This window comes from Chrysoperla carnea, chromosome 3, assembly GCF_905475395.1.
Source record: "Chrysoperla carnea chromosome 3, inChrCarn1.1, whole genome shotgun sequence".
Lineage (NCBI taxonomy): Eukaryota > Metazoa > Arthropoda > Insecta > Neuroptera > Chrysopidae > Chrysoperla > Chrysoperla carnea.
The window spans coordinates 54694923-54714425 of NC_058339.1; the positions used below are offsets into that span (position 1 = coordinate 54694923).

The following is a 19503-nucleotide window of genomic DNA, read 5'->3' on the forward strand; positions in this document are numbered from 1 at the left end:
TCAAATTTATTTATTTTTGAATTAACTTCTTATTCCTGAAGATTTTGTATTCGATACAATTTACCAAATACAGTAAGTTTTAACCAGCAGTTTATCAGAAGTTGAAACCGGCAATTTCTCCAAGTCTCTATCAGCTATCCATAAAATACGTCACATGCTTTAAAATTTCTACATTCTGCATATAATTTTGTTAACAATTTGATACAGATATTAACTAATCTAATGTGTTTTATGGCTTTAATATGAAGGGTAAAGAAAAGGAGAACCATCTCTGTATATAAAAATTGTCCATCGAAAAGCAGCAAATAAGAATGGCGCTGCTGTAACAAAAGAGTAAGTTTTAAAAGAAGTGCTCAAAGTAATAAGAGTAAGATAAAGATCTAAAAAAGTTGTTCGAGAAGGATAGAGAATTTCACATCAAACACCTCCTGCTACACAAGCGCCATACTGGTCAATTTTGTAACTGTTATTTGCTGTTTTTAGATGGACACTTTTTTACTTTAACTTCTATTTAAGATAGTTCTCCTTTTTTATACCTGGGGCTAGCTCTGTTCTGTTTATTATATAGTTTTATTTATTTATTTATTTTTTATTTTTTAATGTAATTTCGTAGGCACAGTTTCCGGTCTAACTCATCTAAATCTTCTTGAAGATCATCATTATAATCTTTTTTGAGCATAAACAATAAGTAATTCATACGGAGTATTAACAGTATTATTTTCTAATATTAATCCACATTTCTGACTTTCGGTCATGTAATCATCGAGATATTCTCTTCGACTTGATTCCGGTATTCGATTAATGAACGGATCTACACCTTCCATAGTTCCTGAAAACAAATTTTATAGAAAAGTGGTTGAAAATTAGATATAAAACAAGTGAAAACAAACAATTGATTGAGCTAATATAGATAAGACAGACAGATAGATAGGCAACCGGAAATGAACTCTTTAGGTGATCTTATGAACGCACCTATTCAAATATTTTATTCGTAGCATCAATATTTTTAAGACTTATGTATAAAAACTAGTAAAATTTGTAAACTGGTGGAGAAAAAAAAAAGTTTAAAGTAAAAAAATATGCCTGTTAAAATCAGTCTTACTTACTTCTCCAAGATATTAAATCTTTATAAAGAAATGTTCGTTTTTCACATTTACATATTTTAACGTCAAATCCAATACTTTCTAGAATTTGTTTATGCACTTTTTCAGTATTCAAACATTTTTGATAAGGAGCTATTCGTATGTTACAATCTGTCATAAACGATTTCCATTTTTCAAATTTAGAAACGGTTTCAAATAGTGAAAATAATGGATGGCTTGCTAGATATGATACAAGTAAATCACCGTTCGGTTTTAATACGTCATATATATTCTGAAATGTTTTCCTGCAAATAATTTTGTTTATAATTATTATAAAATTATTTATTATATGCAATTATTTATTCATGTTCACGTTTGAATGGATTTAACTTGAAATCAATTTGGGGGATTTTGATGAAACTAAAAACAAATTTTCTTTGTTATTCAAGGAACTTTTTCCAAATCATTTTATCAATCAGATAAATTATCTACACAATTATTTCTTTAATGAGTTACGGAAAATTTTGAAATGCGTCTCAAAAGCTTAAAATTGATGAAAATCAAAATATATCGAGACGTAAGGGTTATCATGGTTCGCCACTGTTAAAATTGCATTTTTAAGGTAACGGGTTATGGACAACCATTTTTACCGGATATAGAATCAAATGATTTTTGAAGTTTATGCATAAATAAAATTTCAGACTCGTCACAATGAACCTAAATTAATGTATGGAAAGTAATCAATGAAAATTAATACTTTCATACTGTGGACTATTCTATTTTAATTAAAACTTTAGTTGAAATTTTTATTTCAAGATTTGAATCAAACAGATAAATATTACCTTTGATCTTGAAGCCAGTGCAAACAATAGGAAGAAAATACATGATCAAATTTTCCAATAAACTGTTTTGGCAAAGTTTTTACCCCAATATCTAATTGTTGAAATTGTATTTTTGAATGTTGATGAGAAATTGTAGCATGTTGAATCATTTCTGATGAAAGATCTATAGCAACAATTTTTCCTATCGACTTTGGCATGTTGTTTAATAAAAATTCATGAGTAACTCCACCATCCCCACATCCGATATCCAAAGATACATCGCCTCCATTTGGTAACCATTCAATGTATTTAAAATAATTATCAATAAGATATTTTGCGTCTCGTATTGGTAAAACATTTGAATTTGAGTACAAAATTGGATTATTCATTGCACAAAAATTAAAATTTTTCGAATTAAAAAAAATTTGAAAAAATTATAATAAAATAGTTAATGTCTCATAAAATAATCAATTCAACTTTAATCTCTCAAACAAACTTCTGTTTGTAACAACACTTTAAATTTAAAAAAAAGTCACTTAATTCGACGGATACAATTTAAGAAAAAGTAATTAGTTGAAAACAAAATTCCACCTCTCTTAAAAAATTACCGTGTTTAATTTACATATAAAAAACCCAATTAATCAGACTTAATTATTCTATACAGATATCTATGGCACTCCATTTTACTATTTAATAGGCTAATTTTTATCGAGAAAAAAATTAATTAATTTGTTTTTTCAATCAGAAATTTTATATTTTATATTTTATGTTTTGTAAAATAAATCTTAGTAAAAGAGAGATTGATATAAGATAAGATGAGAAAAGAGAGATGAGAATTAAAATTATGATGATAACATAATAAAAATGTATTATTATTATTATGAAACATAATAATAAATCAGTTAATTTTATTTGAATTAGATTAAAAAAAATGATTTAATTAAAATTATGTACATAATAAAAATGATTGAATTAAAATTATGTACATAATGGAAATAGAGAATTAAAATTATGTACATAATAAAAATGATTGAATTAAAATTATGTACATAATGGAAATAGAGAATTAAAATTATGTACATAATAAAAATTATTGTATTAAAATTATGTACATAATAGAAATTGATATGGCACGCCATTTTACTATTTCATATAAAAATGTTATAATTAAAATTATGTACATAATAAAAATGAAAATTATGTACATAATAAAAATGATTGAATTAAAATTATGTACATAATGAAAATGATTATTATTATGATGATAACATAATAATAATGTATTATTATTACGATCATTTTTTTTCGGACATTAAATAGTAAAATGGCGTGCCATAGATATCAATGTTCTTACATTATAAAATTAAAATTACTACATATGGTAAAAAATGACTCGATACTCTACGTCTATTAATAATTAATACCTTTATAAGAATTTCGGGGGTGAACAACGACCAGGATCTCGGAATTAAAGGAGGTATCATTATTCATATCCCTCGCACGCCTTAGTCAATACATCAGAATCGATTTGCCCACTCGTCAAGAGAGTCATATTACTCCAGAAACTGATTTTTATCCTAAATGGTTAAGCAAAACGAGAAAGTCTTTTGTAGGCATTAAAAACTATACAATTTATCAGAGATTTGACTGTTCTAGTAACTTGGCATTATATATAAATACTAGGCAGAAGTCTTTCATGCATAATTACATCTAGTAGAAATATTAATTAAATATAAATATCTTAAAAACACTAAATTGATTTTTAACCGATGAAAAAGCTGGAGGTTCTCGAGTCAACCCAAATATAAGATGACTCGTGACTCGATGGCCATAGTTTAAGAGCGTATTCTTTTGATAATTCTTAGTCGAAAAATAGGCATATAATAATAATTGAAAGGGTAGACTCTCAACTTGAACGCAAAATTGTTTCATCAAAATCGGTTCAGTAGTTTTTTTAAATTATGACTAATACGTGTACCTGACTTTATTTATTACGTACGAAAGTAGACCTAAGCTCTCTAAAAAGTATAAAAAGTTTTTGCAAAAAAAAAGAACCGATGGAAAATGAAAAATGGACAAAAAAATATATAATAATAATAAACTATCGATTCCAATCAATAACTTCCTTGTGAGCAATTAAGTTTCGAAGTCGACGCTAACCATATTCTTAGCTAAAAATTGATTCATTGGCGTCGACTTCAAAACGTTAATGTTCACAAGGAAATTGATTGATTGGAGTCGGTTTAAAATTTTTTTTATACTTTTTTTGCATATTTTTGTCGGTTTTATTTTTTGCAAATTTTTTTTTATTATACTTACGCAAAACAATTCATAAAATTGTGATAATCGTATCTATTAATTATTTTAAAAATTATTTGAACTATTATACTGATTACTAACTACATTAGTACAATGTGCAAATACGTATTTAGTTTTGAAATTTAACCTTTTTTATAAAAAAAAAAGTTTTGAAACAATTTTCAAATGTTTAAAAAGTGAAAACAAATAATTGATTGAGTTAATTGTTGAAATACTATGTATAGACAGTGCTGATTACGCAATCGTTTGTTTTTTACGTCATGTAAGTAAAGACAGATAGTTACTCTTAGTTAGCCACAGTTGCGCGTGTATATATAACGCGTTTGTGGGGTCACACACACATAACTGATATTCTCATATAATAAATACTATATAATGTTATAACCTAATTTGCTTTCTCCTTGGTAAACAGTAATGTTTACGAAAAAATCGTTTCAAGCAAAAGTTGTTTATTTTTTTATAAGCAACATTTTTTATATTTAAACTTTTGTTCTATCTCAAACAGTTAACAAGACCCCATTGCCCTATATATGTTGCTCTTTTACGAACTCAACCTCTCTTTTTACGCTCTGAGAACGCTACAAAAATTTGATATCTCGTTACGTTTTTGAGTTATCGTGTTTATCGACAGACAGACGGACAACCGGAAATATACTAATTATTTGATTTTATGCACAACAATACCAAATTTTTGTTCGTTGCATCAATATTTTTAAGCGTTACAAACTTGGGACCAAATTTAGTATATCTTGATATATTTCATACATATCTGCATGGTATAAATAGGGGGAGAAAGTGAACTATTCATGTCGAAATAAAAACTTAGGGAAAAACTTTTTTATAGTACAGCCTTAAGTGAAAATACTTAAACTTTATTATAGTATAGGTACTGTTTCCGGTTTAAAACATCTAAATTTTCCTACAGATAAAAATTATATTCTTTTTTTTGCGTAAACAATAAGTAATTCATACGGAGTATTAACAGTATTATTTTCTAATATTAATCCAAATTTTTGACTTTCGGCCATGTAATCATCAATATATTCTTTTCGACTTGATTCCGGTATTCGATTAATGAAGGGATTTACACTTTCTATAGTTTCTGAAAACAAATTATCATTGGAAAAGTTTAAAAAATATTCCTGTTTAAAAAAACAAACTGTACTTACTTCTCCAAGACATTAAATCTTTATAAAGAAATGTTCGCTTTTCACATTTACATATTTTAACGTCAAATCCAATACTTTCTAGAATTTGTTTATGTACTTCTTCAGTATTCGAACATTTTTGATAGGGAGGTATTCGTATGTTACAATCTGTCATGTAAGATTTCCATTTTTCAAATTTAGAAACGGTTTCAAATAGTGAATAAAATGGATGATTTGCTAAATATGATACAAGTAAATCACCGTTCGGTTTTAATACGTCATATATATTCTGAAATGTTTTCCTACAAATTATTTTTGTTTATAATATTATTATAAAATTAAATTAAATATAAAATTATGTTTGAACGGATTTAAATTAAAACCAATTTGATGGATTTTGATGAAACTTTCTTCACTATTCCAGGAATATCACAGGAATTAGGAATATCATAGCCATAATACATAAATAAGAACAATTTAACATGTGCGAGCCAAGCATTTGTGCTTAGTCTAAATTTTGATTTCAATATTTAAAGCAAACAGATAGATCGGCAAAAAAGTAATTCACATAAAATCTTTTAAAACAGAAAAGAAGAAAATTTACCTTTGATCATGAAGCCAGTGTAAACAGTAGGAAGAAAATACATGATCAAATTTTTCAATAAAATGTTTCGGCAAAGTTTTTACACCAATGTCTAGTTGTTGAAATTGTATTTTTGAATGTTGATGAGAAATTGCAGCATGTTGAATCATTTCTGATGAAAGATCTGTGGCAACAATCGTTTCGATTGAGTTTGGCATGTTGTTTAAAAAAAATTCATGTGTAACTCCACCATCCCCACAACCGATATCTAAAGATACATCGCCTCCATTTGGTAACCATTTAATGTATTTAAAATAATTATCAGTGAGATATTTTGCATCTCGCCTTTGTAAAATATTTGAATTAGAGTACAAAATTGGATTGTACATTGCACAGAAATTAAAAATTCAAAAAATTATAATAATTTTATTATTGCTAAAAATTAAATTTTCGTGTCATTCAAAGAATACGTTTATGTATACTTTTTTTAATTTTGGTGCATATATTTAATTTCAAATTCATTAATATTAATATTATATAATATTAATAACAATAATATTTGCATTGAGCTGGACAGAGGCGTCGCTAGCCAATGGACCAGAAGGGGGACAACCTGAAAGGTACAAGTGCAGCTTCCATGTTTGCTAAAAAAAGAATAAAGAACTTTAGCGCTTTTCTTATACAAGTGATGAAGTGAAATTTGAAAGCAATACTAGGTAATAATTTTTTGAGGAAGATACATTTATTTACAAATATTTTTTCATCACCTTATGCAAAACATTCTTCAAAATCCGTATATTCTAATTACGGTGACGGATGAACCGACTGTTTTTATACTGTAAAATACTCTGAAACTTTTGATTATTAGATTTGTAAATACTTTCACATTAGCTTTTAAGCATTTGTACGTATCCAAGACCCAATTGATCTTTATTGCTCAGTTATGAACTTATATTCATTTTTTACACGCTATACAAATTTTAGCTTGATATCTCTTTTCATTTTTGAGTTATCGTGTCCACAGGCAGACAGACGGACAGACCCAATTGACCTATGTTAATCATCTCCGAACTCAAACTCGACACGTTTTATATTCTGTTGACCAGTTTGATCAATGAAAATGAAAATTTGAGTGTGGAATCGAATTTTGAATTCAGTAGGATGTTACTTTTAGCGAATGAGTGGACTTATTCATCTACCTGCTCCCCTTTGGGGAATCCCATGGAGTTGGGCACCAAATGTTGTCTATTAATTGAATCTGTGGTGTTATGATTAAAAATCACCCGAAAGGGGGTGTATAGATAAGAGTTTTAGCTCCATAGACAGGCCCGCAGTCACGCACGGGCGTGTTTGATGCCCGTACTTGCGACTTGTTAGCCCGTCCAAGGATAAACTAATACTCAAAATGTCCCAATATTTCTTTTTTTCATGAAAATAAGTACTGAAATTAATTCACTATTAAACAAGTGAAATTGGCATTGTACTGAAAAATAATTTTCAAAAATTACCTAAACTTTGCACTAGTTCAGAAATCTGCTGCCCGTCTTTTGTTACTTTGTGCTTGCACTAATAGTTAGGTCTGGCTACGGGCCTGCTCGTAGAATAATATAACTTAACGGGTTTAGTTTGTGTGTTTTGTTGTTAGACGGTAAAGTGAAAAGATATTTTTAGTTTTATTGTGACTTTGAACTTTGTGAGTTGCGATCAAGAGTCAGTAATAACAGTGGTTGATTAGAAGCTATTGAACAGTAATTTTATAGACAATCTATTTATTGGAATTATTATTTAAATCAGCATTAGAGATGTGCCGACTATGACTTTGGCCGACTAGCCAACTAGCCGATTAGTCGAATGAAAAAAGGCCGACTATTCGGCCAAGCTGATCAACTTTTCGGGGGTATTCGGTAATCTCCGTAGCGCTTTTACTGTTTTATTTACTTCACATTGTCGCCTGTTTATTGCTTTGCAATATATTACAATGCTGTTATTGTTCATTTAAGTTGTTAAGGCGCTACAGAAGAAAAAGTGCTAGTTAAAAATTAGAAAATAATTTATTAACTACCTGGAAGATAGAAGGGAAGATGGGACACAGTTCAGTATGGAAACAGGATCGTTTTTACATGGGAGTGTAAAGCGTGCGTGTCACCCGGTCCCAAAATTCGGGGTGCGTTTACTTTACCATTCATTAAAGACACAATACATTCATTATAGACATAGACACAAGGGGTGCCAGGTAGATTCACGGAGATGAAAAAATCGAGATATTCGAGATATTTTCGAGATATTAACAGTTTAATATTTGGAAAAACTCCAAAAGAGGCCATTTTAAAAGCTGGAAAACGGGACTCAGAATTACATTTTTGAGCTTATCAAAATTCTAAAATAATGTTTGAACATCCTTTATGAAGTACTGAAGAGTAATACAGGTTACTTCATTCTAGAGGCTCAATTTTCAATTCTTAAAAAGATGTTTAATTCCCATTATTAACAATAAATAAGACAGAGGTACGAAATATTTCTGTATTACACACTGTTATTAATAAGAATTATAACATCTTTTAAGAATTAAAGGTTGAGCCTTTAGAATTGCAGAATCTGTAATTATTCTTCAGAACTTCATAAAGGATGTTCAAACATTATTTTAGAATTTTTATAAGCTCAAAAATATAATTGTGAGCCCAGTTTTTCAGCTTTTAAAATGTCATGTTTTGGAGTTTTTCCAAACATTAAACTGTTAATATCTCGAAAATCGACCCATAGAACCTAGAGTAACTTTTACTTGATTCAAAAAAATGTCATTTAACTGTTTCTATGGAGGGGGGGAGTATGCAAAAAGTAGACCAATGGGGTTTCTGGCGAGATCCAGAATATTAATCTATAGGCTTTTCAGATCAAGAATCAATTGACAAAATGTGGTACTCATATTTTGCACATTCAACCCCATCCAGAGCCTGCACTTATAAGTAATAATACTGAAACTTTATTAATGACCGCATTGGTTATACAAAAAATAGTTATATAATTTGTTTAAATAAATTATTATTCTAGTTTAATTTCATAAGTATAATTACTACCGGTCTAGTACTTTTGAATCTTCTTTTTCCAGATAAGTAACTATTAGCTAACTATACCCTTTTTTTGCATAAACAATAAGTAATTCATACGGAGTATTAACAGTATTATTTTCTAATATTAATCCACATTTCTGACTTTCGTTCATGTAATCATCAATATATTCTTTTCGACTTGATTCCGGTATTCGATTAATGAACGGGTTTACACTTTCCATAGTTTCTGGAAACAAATTATCATTAATTGCAATAATCTCAACTTGGCACGCACTAATTTTTATTGAAAAGAGGTTGGAAATCAGAAAGTTTGATATTGAAAAAACTAATGAAAGAGAGAGAAAGAGAGAGAGAGAGAGAGAGAGGGGGAAACTTAAAATTAAAAAATATTCCTGTAATAAAAACAAACTTTACTTACTTCTCCAAGACATTAAATCTTTATAAAGAAATGTTCGCTTTTCACATTTACATATTTTAACATCAAATCCAATACTTTCTAGAATTTGTTTATGCACTTCTTCAGTATTCGAACATTTTTGATAGGGAGGTATTCGTATGTTACAATCTGTCATATACGATTTCCATTTTGCAAATTTAGAAACGGTTTCAAATAGTGAATATAATGGATGGTTTGCTAAATATGATACAAGTAAATCACCGTTCGGTTTTAATGCGTCATATATATTCTGAAATGTTTTCCTGCAAATAATTTTCGTTTATAATTATTGAAAAATTATATAGTATCTATCTTATTTATTTAAACTAACTTTAAATTTTTATATACCAGGAATATCGGAAACGGTTCCAACGAATTGTATGAAATTTAGTATGCAGGAGGCTTCGATGATAAATCGATCTAGTTAGGTTTCGATTTACCAAATAAATAAATAAATAAAATGACGAGCAAAGCTATCCAGATACTATGAAATTATGTTGGAACGAATTTAAATTAAAATCAATTTTGTGGATTTTGATGAAACTTAAAAAAACCTTGTTTATATTATTCCAGGAATACTATTGGAATTAGGATATTTGCTAAGTCTAAATTTTGATACCAAAATTTGAAAAAAACAGATTGATCAACAAAAAAAGTAATTTACATAAAATCTTTTAAAACAGAAAAGAAGAAAATTTACCTTTGATCATGAAGCCAGTGTAAACAGTAGGAAGAAAATACATGATCAAATTTTCCAATAAACTGTTTCGGCAAAGATTTTCCACCAATATCTAGCTGTTCAAATTGCATTTTTGAATGTTGATGAGAAATCGCAGCATGAAAAATCATTTCTGATGAAAGATCTGTGCCAACAATCGTTTCGATTGAGTTTGGCATGTTGTTTAAAAAAAATTCATGTGTAACTCCACCATCCCCACAACCGATATCTAAAGATACATCGCCTCCATTTGGTAACCATTTAATGTATTTAAAATAATTATCAGTGAGATATTTTGCATCTCGTCTTTGTAAAATATTTGAATTAGAGTACAAAATTGGATTGTACATTGCACAGAAATTAAAAATCCAAAAATTATAATAATTTTATTATGGCGAAAAATTAAATTTTTGCATCGTTTAAAGAATGCGTTTATATATACACTCTTTAATTTGGTGCATATTTAATTTCAAATTCATTAATAATATGCTAATTAATACTAAAATTTACTTTGAGCTGGGCACTAACTGTCGTTTATTTAGTTTTTTTCTTTTTGTTACTTATATAAAATTAACAATTTTGAAGATTGCTCAAAAACTATTCCTCAAACCGTCAAGAGTATTTTTGTTTTTGTCGGGTCTAAATTACCCTGAAAAATGATTTTTATCCGAATCGGAAGAAAATAAAATTTCCTGATTTTGGAATTTGATAAAACTTGATAAATGTGGTCATTTTGACCCAAAAAGTACAAAATCGGGTACATTTAACGAATTAGTAAGTAGTTTTTGAGATATCGTCTAAAATTTTGTACAAAAAGCTTTTGTTTCTTTGCGATTTTAGAACTATTAAAAAAATAAACTCATCTAATCGTCTGATATGGTGAATTTTTATGTTTTTGTGTCCTTATTTCTATAAATAATCCAAAGACAAGAAATTGTTGTTGATTTTGCTATTAAACGATCTACAAGTTTCAGAGGTTTTGATTGGAGAAATTGAACTCCTTTACGAACTATCCATAATAATTGTATTATGTATTACAACTTCCTGACTTTTTGAAGGAGGCAATTGTTTTGATTGCTCCTTCAAAGTCCGCACTTGTACTAGCCATTAAGAACTATTGATTATAAAGTTGTTTTTTTGCCATTGATAATTACGTAAGGGTCCCGAGGGGGAGGGAGGGTTAATTAATCTCTACATACCCTTATATTGAGGGGGGGGGGCTAGAACCTATTTTTACGTAATATTTTTTAAATCGAAATTTAATAATAGAAGTTTCTAAAGTTTCATTTCGGATGCCGAAGGTTTTCTCCATTCTACAGTTGGATAAGTAAAGATATAATGGTAATTTATGTCTGATTCTGATAATAATATAAAATTATAATATAAATTGTCTGTAAAGAAATAGAAATATAACGAACGTATAGTAGTCTTTTTCTTAAAATTGAAATTGCCCAGCTTCAAATCTCTTGAAGATAATTTATGAATCATCACTTTTATTTGTATGTATTATATTATTAGCCATATGCTAAACAAATCATTAGAAGCATTAATTTTAAGATGCTAATCCATTGACTTCTAGAACGTGGACCGCTAGTCTTCCGTCCTTAAACTCCAGCTAAAATAAGTATCACATATCTTTTATATAAAAATATATGCATGTTAAATTCTAACTTGAACTTGTATATATGTATAATTGTCGATAATATCTCCGTTTTCTGTAATAGTGTCCCATTTTTGTACGCAAGGGCTAAAACCTTCAGAATCCAACTCACTCCTCTTTAGAAATATAGAAACGGACAGCGTATAGAAATCGAAAAATACATCAAGAGTTTTTCTTTAATAAAGTGAGCAATTTTAACGAAAATTTGAAAAATCTAAAATCAAAAATTTTTTTTCGGTTTCATAAAAATTCATGCTCATTCAGTAATAAAAAAGAAACACTTTCGCCATGAAAATAAAACGAGAAAAAATAAAAAACGAAAAAAACAGATTTTCTCATGAAATTAACCTCATTATGTTAAAAAAGTCCCGTACAAAAGTTTTTAAATTTTTTATTATAGAGATCTTTTCAACCCCGGCGGTTTCAACCCCTAAAATCAACCCCCATTTCACCATTTCCAAGGGTCTCGAATTTAATTGGGTTTTACTGTTATTTATTAATAGTGTCAATCGGTTGTGAAAAATAAAAGTAAATACATTTTTCTTAAATAATATATATGTATATTTTAAATTAAATAAACTAAACAAAACTTATTAAAAATAAAATAATAATTACATAAAAATTACATTCTTTTTTGAGCATATACTACAAGCAGCTCATATGGTGTGTTAATTTGTATTTGATTATTATTTTCTGATATTAAATCTCGTTTTATAATTTCTTCCAAATATTCATCAATGTATTCATCTCGCTTAGATTCTGGTATACGTTCAATAAAAGGGTTTACTGCTTTAACTGATTCTGGAAAAATAATAAAAATATTTTAATTTTGCAAAATTTAATACAAAATTTCGGTGAAATATTTTTTTAACAAATAAAATATTACTTAAATTCGTAGAGAGTTTAAACGCTTTTAAAGTACGTATTTTTGCAAACAAATTATTATATTAATAGAAATAGATTTATTAAAAGTTTGTACGATTTTTTTTCCATAAGCAACTTGCAATACATATAAAATAGAATCTTATATAGTATTTTTCTAGCCTATTTTTCGTGCCCATACGAAAAATAGACTCACGGTCTATAAATATACCACTGTGGAAAAAGCAGGCTAGATAAATAATATTAAGATTTAATTTTGTTCATAATGTAATTTATATATCATATATGTAATAAAATTGCTTATAAATAAAAAGAAAATAAATTACTCACTTAAGATATTATTTCTCAGCCGGTTTATAAAGTGTTTAAAATGTCGTTCGTATAACAATAAAACGATTTAAAACATTTTTGAAAATATGCTTCGAAAAAATTTTCCCCATAACATTTTATGCTACTCTTTTATTATAAATATGCAAGACTCTTTTTTTATCGATTAAAATTGTATACCCCGTTCGAATTGACCAATCGAAATTTGACTTTTGACGCCTGTATTTAGAAAATTTGTTTTCCCCATTCTTACAAAATTTCAACCTTTAACGTGAAAACTCACGAAGAAAAGCTCTCATAATCAACCGAAAACTTAATTTAGTAATTTCATAAGTTTTCTGTTTTGTGACAGCTAAATCGTTACCAATACAGTAGGTAACGGTAAATACAGTTCCAAAAAAAATTAGAAATCATTTACGGTAAAATTTTTATATTTTGAAAATAATAAGTACATACTTCTCCAAGTTATTAAATCCTCGTAAACAAATGTTCGCGTTTCTCGTTTACATAATTCCACTTCAAATCCAATATTTTTTAATATTTGTTTCAATTCTTTCTCAGGATACAAACTCTTTTGAAATGGTGAAATATATTTATCATAATCCTGCATATATGATTGCCATTTTCCAAGTTTAGAAATTGATTCATATATGGAAAATAATGGATTACTAGCGAGATATGTAACTAACACATCACCTTTTGGTTTCAATAAATCATAAATATTTTGATAAGCTTGCCTACAAAAAGAAAAAATAATTATTATTAGTATGCAACTGTATATACTTAACTGTAAATTTAATCTATGAATAAACTTCATATAAAATGAAAATTTACCTTTGATCTTGAATCCAGTGTAAACAATAAAATGAAAATACATGATCAAATTTTCCAGAAAACTGTTTTGGTAACATTTTTGTGCTAATATCTAATTGTCGAAATTGTAATTTTGTATTTTGATGAGCAATTGTTGCATGTTTAATCATTTCGCATGAAATATCTGTACCAATAATCATTCCGTGTGTATTTGGCATATTATTTAATAATAATTCCGAAGTAATTTCACCATCCCCACAGCCAATATCTAAAGATATATCACCACCGTTTGATAACCATTTAATATTTTCAAAATAATTATCGATAACATATTTGGCATCAGTTTTTTGTAACGAATTCGACGAAGAGTATAAATTTGCATTATTCATTGTTGAAATATTTTATTGAAAAAAAAAAAAAAAACAACAATACAAAAAATAAAATTTTTCTCAAAGTTACACACAAAAATTTAAAATAAATAAAAGTTAATTTTTTTGGTTTGATTTTCGGTAATAAGCCTTTCGTACTCTTCGATAGTTTATGAACGAATAGGATCATCGCAAGTATACCATGGATATTTATATATAAGTTTAATTTTGGTGGGTACTTGGGGTCACATGAAGAAGTTGTGTGTCCAATAAACAATCTATATACGATTATTTAATGGATTCACTAAAACGTAACAAAATAAATTTGTTTTTTTTTTTAACAAAACGATAAATTCGTTTCAGATAATTGACTATGGAGTTTGATTTCTAACTTTTCCGGTTATACGTTTTGTATTAGAGTATATGGCGGAAATATTGGCTTTCCAAAGCTCATTTTGCAGTAATTTTAACTATATAGAAAACCAGCTATTAATTAATAATTTTATTAATCACAATCTTTAAAGTAAAAATATGTTATTAGTTTATAACAAGAAATTAGTTAATTTTGTATTTAAAATTCTATGAATTTTCTTAAATTTCAAGCTGAAATCAAGCTATGTTTTGAGTCAAAAATAAAAGTATAAGTATTTTAGAATTCATTTTGAATTAAAATTTAAAAAAATTTTACAAATTATGAACTTTTTGAAAAATTTAATAAAGTATATATTAAAACAAAGTCATTGTAGTATAAGCTCTCAAAGCAGAAGTGAGCCAAAAAGAAACCTTATTTTCTTGAGTCAGCCTTCGTTTGGCATTCGTAGATTAATTCTATGCAGAATATCAACTTCCCTTTTTTCGATTGGCAGACACTCGAAAAATGCAGAAAATTTTCAATGTTCTGTTCAAAATCACTTGCAGCTTGTTTCTCTATATTATATTTAGCCAACGCAGATATATTCTTCAGCTCCCTCCGAGACATTATCTTGAAACTTGTGAGTCCAATAACATTTATAATTTGGCTTTTTATGCCCAAGCGCTAGGCATGTCAAGTCGAATTTCTAAAAGATTAGTGCAGGATATTTTAATGAATGCCCAATTCTTGCTAAGGTAGAAGATATTTATTGAAGAAAATTAAATAAATTAATAGTAGTATTAATATTAGAATTTTTGTATATTGAAACTAAGGAAGAATGTAAAAGTGAAAACAATCCTTAAAAATTGAAAATATCTTACGGTTTGTCAAATTTTAATAATTTTTCTGGACTGAAAACGGTGTAGAATTGTTAGTTCAAAAAGTATCTTATATACGCTAAAAGTCATCGAAGTAATTTGCTGCCCTACAAGATGCTAAAGCTCTCAAAAAGCTGTAATGCCAAAATAAAAAATAAACAGGCGCCTATGAATTTAAAAAAATATGTTTTTTTTAAGTTCACCCATCCTATGACGTTGTTTCCCATTCATTCTATTCTGGACAAAAATAAATACTTATTTATATTTGTTATTGTTAATTAACAATTCTCTGATTTTAGAAGATAAAAAATTCAAAAGAATAAATGAACAAAAATAAATTTTTCCAATGACCTTATAGGTTGTATGATATTCATGTAACTGATTTCAATCTAATTTTGGTTTTATGAGAAAAATAAATTAGATATTCTAAGTAAAGGTAATTTAATTTAATTACTTTTATTGTACGGTAGTTTCCATAAAGTTCTTCTTCATAAAACTTGGTTGTTTCCATATTCTCTGAGGGATTACAAAAAATTATAAGAGATTTTCAGTACATCGCGAAAATAGAAACAGTTCCTAAACTAAACCTAAAGCTGAATCAAATAGTAAATGTACCCAGATATAAAATACTATAACAAAATTCCAAAATGAAAATATAAAAAAATCTATCATCTATCATCAAAAAAATCTATGATCATTAAAAAAATAAAATAAAATTTTTTAAGCATTCGAGCGTATGTTCAGTTCGGTAGTTTATTAGAATTACATAGTAGGTATTAATTAAATAGATGATCCGGAATACCAAATGAATTTCGCCAAAAGAAAGCCACTCACGAAGTTTTAAGTATGTATTAATCATTTTACAAAGCATTCTTTCTGTCCCATGGTCTATTCTACACTAGCGTGAAAAGTCACTATTATAACAACATTTTTTGTAAAATTTAGAGCTTTCTAAGCGCAAAACAATTTCAACGCACATAACAGCTCTTAGTCCGGGAGATCAAAATATATTTTCTGGGATGGTAAGCATCAAGCTAGTGTTTTGTATGTGCCTTTTTTTGACGAGACACCCAACTTTTTATTTAAAAAATTCATTTGGTCTCCCGGACCATCTATTTAATTAATACCTACCTAATGTAATTCGAATAAACTTTCGAAGTGAACATACGCTCGTATGCCCAAAGCTTAAAAAATTTTATTCCTACGAAATTTCAAGTGTGTATTATTCATTTTACAAAGTACTCTTTCTGTCCCGTGGTCTAGAAGAAACTATAGCTACTAATGAACCAGGATAGAATTAAATCAGAGCATAGGTAAATGGAAATAATTCAGAAGAACGAATATGCAAAATAAGAAAAGGTGGAAAATATAAACTACCTATAAAGTAGGGCCAACCTAACGGTTTATAATTTTTTTAAATTGTTTTCTTGCCCTTTAATCCTTTCGCCGTTGATCTAAGTAATGAATCTATCCAAATGAATCTCACTTTTAAGTTTTCGTATTATCTCAGTAATTTTGAAAATATAAACATTTTGCTAATAACATGTTTTTACAAATTCCATTGATCTAGAAAAATAAGAAAAAAGCTATTTTTTCTTATAAGCTTTCAGTTCCAAATAGTCAATTTTTGTCAAAATCTTGCTTTTATAGTATGCAAATTTCAAATTGCGTTTTGGCCCCAACTGACTTTGATGCGAAAAGAGCAACCCAATCTTTAGATAATTTTATAAATTATAGTAAATATAATTTTGAAAAGTTGGAATTTTTTTATCATACTAATATTTTTTTAACATATGCCGCTTATTTCGTTTTCTTTTAAGGTTGAACTAGAATGACCGAAAAAGCGCTACGAACAAGAATAAATAATACCATATTTCATTATTTTAACAAAAAAACAATTTCTATAAATGCGAAATGCAAATATCTATACGACAGTGTCATTTTTCACATTTTTGACTTCTATGAGAATTTAAAACAAAAATTTTCTAGAGGGTGGCAAATCAGAAATTTTTGCCTGAAAATTTCATAAATTCGACACTGTTTTGACATAAACATAAACTTAGCCAAATAAAGCAAACACAAAGCAAGTGCAGGGGAAGCTTTTCCTAGTACTTTTCTTCAATAGACTCCGTTAAAATTTTAAAAAAAATTGAAGCTACCTAGTTTTAGAAACTTTATTTCTACTTCTTATCAACATCTCTTAACTTTTGCAACTCCCGATAACGCTGGTTTGGTACTTGTTTGGCACACCCAGGGTAGGGTATACCGTATACCTACATTCACCTTAATAGTGCTTAATTATGCAAATGAATAAAACCGTTAATGTCTTTTGAATGTAATGTTGGGAAGCATCGTTGATTGAATGGGCGAAGGCGACAAATTGACAAATGTTTGGTATGGGTCCGATTTATGATGAACCAAAAATTATAAACTTACACCTTTTTATAAAATGTTTATAATAATTAAACAAACAATTTTCTTGTTTAGAATTATTAATATGAAACAATTTTTTACTTGATGTAAAAATAAATGTTAATCATTGACAAGGAATAAACAATGATTTGCATATTCTAAAAGTTAGAATCTAATTAAATTGGTAAAATTCGGAGAAAATAAAATCATTTGATATGATAGTGCTAGTTGAAAGAAAATTATATTGAAATTTTGAAGTTTTTCAGAAATAAAAAGTATGTTCTTCTTTTGCAATAGTGTACACATTTTAATGTAGATAGAATAACCTACCAAATTCTTATCTGATGGTGTTGGCGCAGGGGAGTAAATGAAGTTTCTAAAACTAAGTAGCTTCAATTTTTTTAAATTGTAACGGATTCTATTGAAGGAGGACATATCAGGAAAGCTTCTCCTGCACTTGCTTTGCCACCCTTCACCTCTTGGCCCAAAAGCCCGATAAGATAAGGCAGTAAGCTTTATAGAAGTAGATTTCTTAAAATTTGTTAATTATACAAAAATTTCATTACATACTCAGCCTAGGACTGAGTTTCGATAACATGAGAAACATAAAATTTGGAATTTCTTCGTTACTATTAGTAAAATAAAAATATTAACAAAATAGATTAATGTTCAGTCGAATATTCAATTTAAGCTATATTCGCCCTTTTTTTTCGTATACTGCCATTTGAATTTACATTACCAAGTACTTATTCAAAGGATGCAAAATGCAAATTCAGGCGACAGTTTTCGGCCACCGAGTAGTCGTTCCAACACTAATATAGATCGTGTGCCTGAGTATTGATGTAGAAATTTTGTGATTTTGTTTGGTAAGAATATTGAACAAACAAAACACGGCCAAAAATGGGAGGCAGTTAGCATGAGTTGCAAAAAAACATTATTGAAATACATGAAATCTGTCTTCATGGTCTACCATCTTATTGGCTTTAGTTCTTGTAACTCTGACATTTACAGAAATTTTGTGTCTTTGGGAGGAAACACAAAATCTGAAATTTCTCGGTAATCATGTATTTATTAGTGAAATGGAAAAAGCTAGCATATATATAAACCAAAACTTGACTGCAATAAATACAATAATTTATTTTATCAGGAAGTTAGACATTGGTTTAAGATTTAAGGCATCATGTCCACCCCCAGCTTGTTCAAAATTTTCTTCTAAACTTGCAAAATTTTTACCTGACAAATTGAAATCAAAATTTGAATTTATAAAAAAACCAAAATTATTTGGATACAATTTTTAAGAAATAATTTTTATGTATTTTTATATCTACAAATATCATCTATACTGGAACTGGCTAAAGCAGAAAGTGGCATGTTAAGAACACTTGGTTTTTTAAAATCAACAAATTGAATTTAACCATTATCATCTCAATTAAAAAAAGAAGAAGCTGTTAAGAAAAGTATAATATACTTGTGGTGTATATTATTATGGTACTGTTTTGAAGGTGACCTAAGCCGATGCAATTCTTGTTTTGGGGGGTCATTGGAGTACAAATTTTGGACAATTATTTGTATACCCATGTTTTATATACATATATACAACACTGTAGGTATTTGATATTATCCATTATACGCAGAG

General features: G+C 28.0%; 2 protein-coding genes across 2 annotated transcripts; both read right to left on the bottom strand.

Annotated features, from left to right (window-relative positions):
• Positions 1–5114: 5114 nt before the first annotated feature.
• On the bottom strand, positions 5115–6364 carry LOC123295332 (juvenile hormone acid O-methyltransferase-like). Its single transcript, XM_044876640.1, has 3 exons — positions 5975–6364; positions 5392–5672; positions 5115–5324 (listed from the first exon to the last, which is right to left on the bottom strand). The coding sequence occupies exons 1-3, from the start codon at positions 6340–6342 to the stop codon at positions 5155–5157; spliced, it is 819 nt and encodes a 272-aa protein (XP_044732575.1). The 5' UTR covers positions 6343–6364; the 3' UTR covers positions 5115–5154.
• Positions 6365–12457: 6093 nt separating this feature from the next.
• LOC123296117 (juvenile hormone acid O-methyltransferase-like) lies at positions 12458–14268 on the bottom strand. The gene is made up of 3 exons (XM_044877578.1): positions 13879–14268; positions 13501–13781; positions 12458–12636 (listed from the first exon to the last, which is right to left on the bottom strand). The coding sequence occupies exons 1-3, from the start codon at positions 14244–14246 to the stop codon at positions 12458–12460; spliced, it is 828 nt and encodes a 275-aa protein (XP_044733513.1). The 5' UTR covers positions 14247–14268.
• Between the last annotated feature and the right edge of the window lie 5235 nt (positions 14269–19503).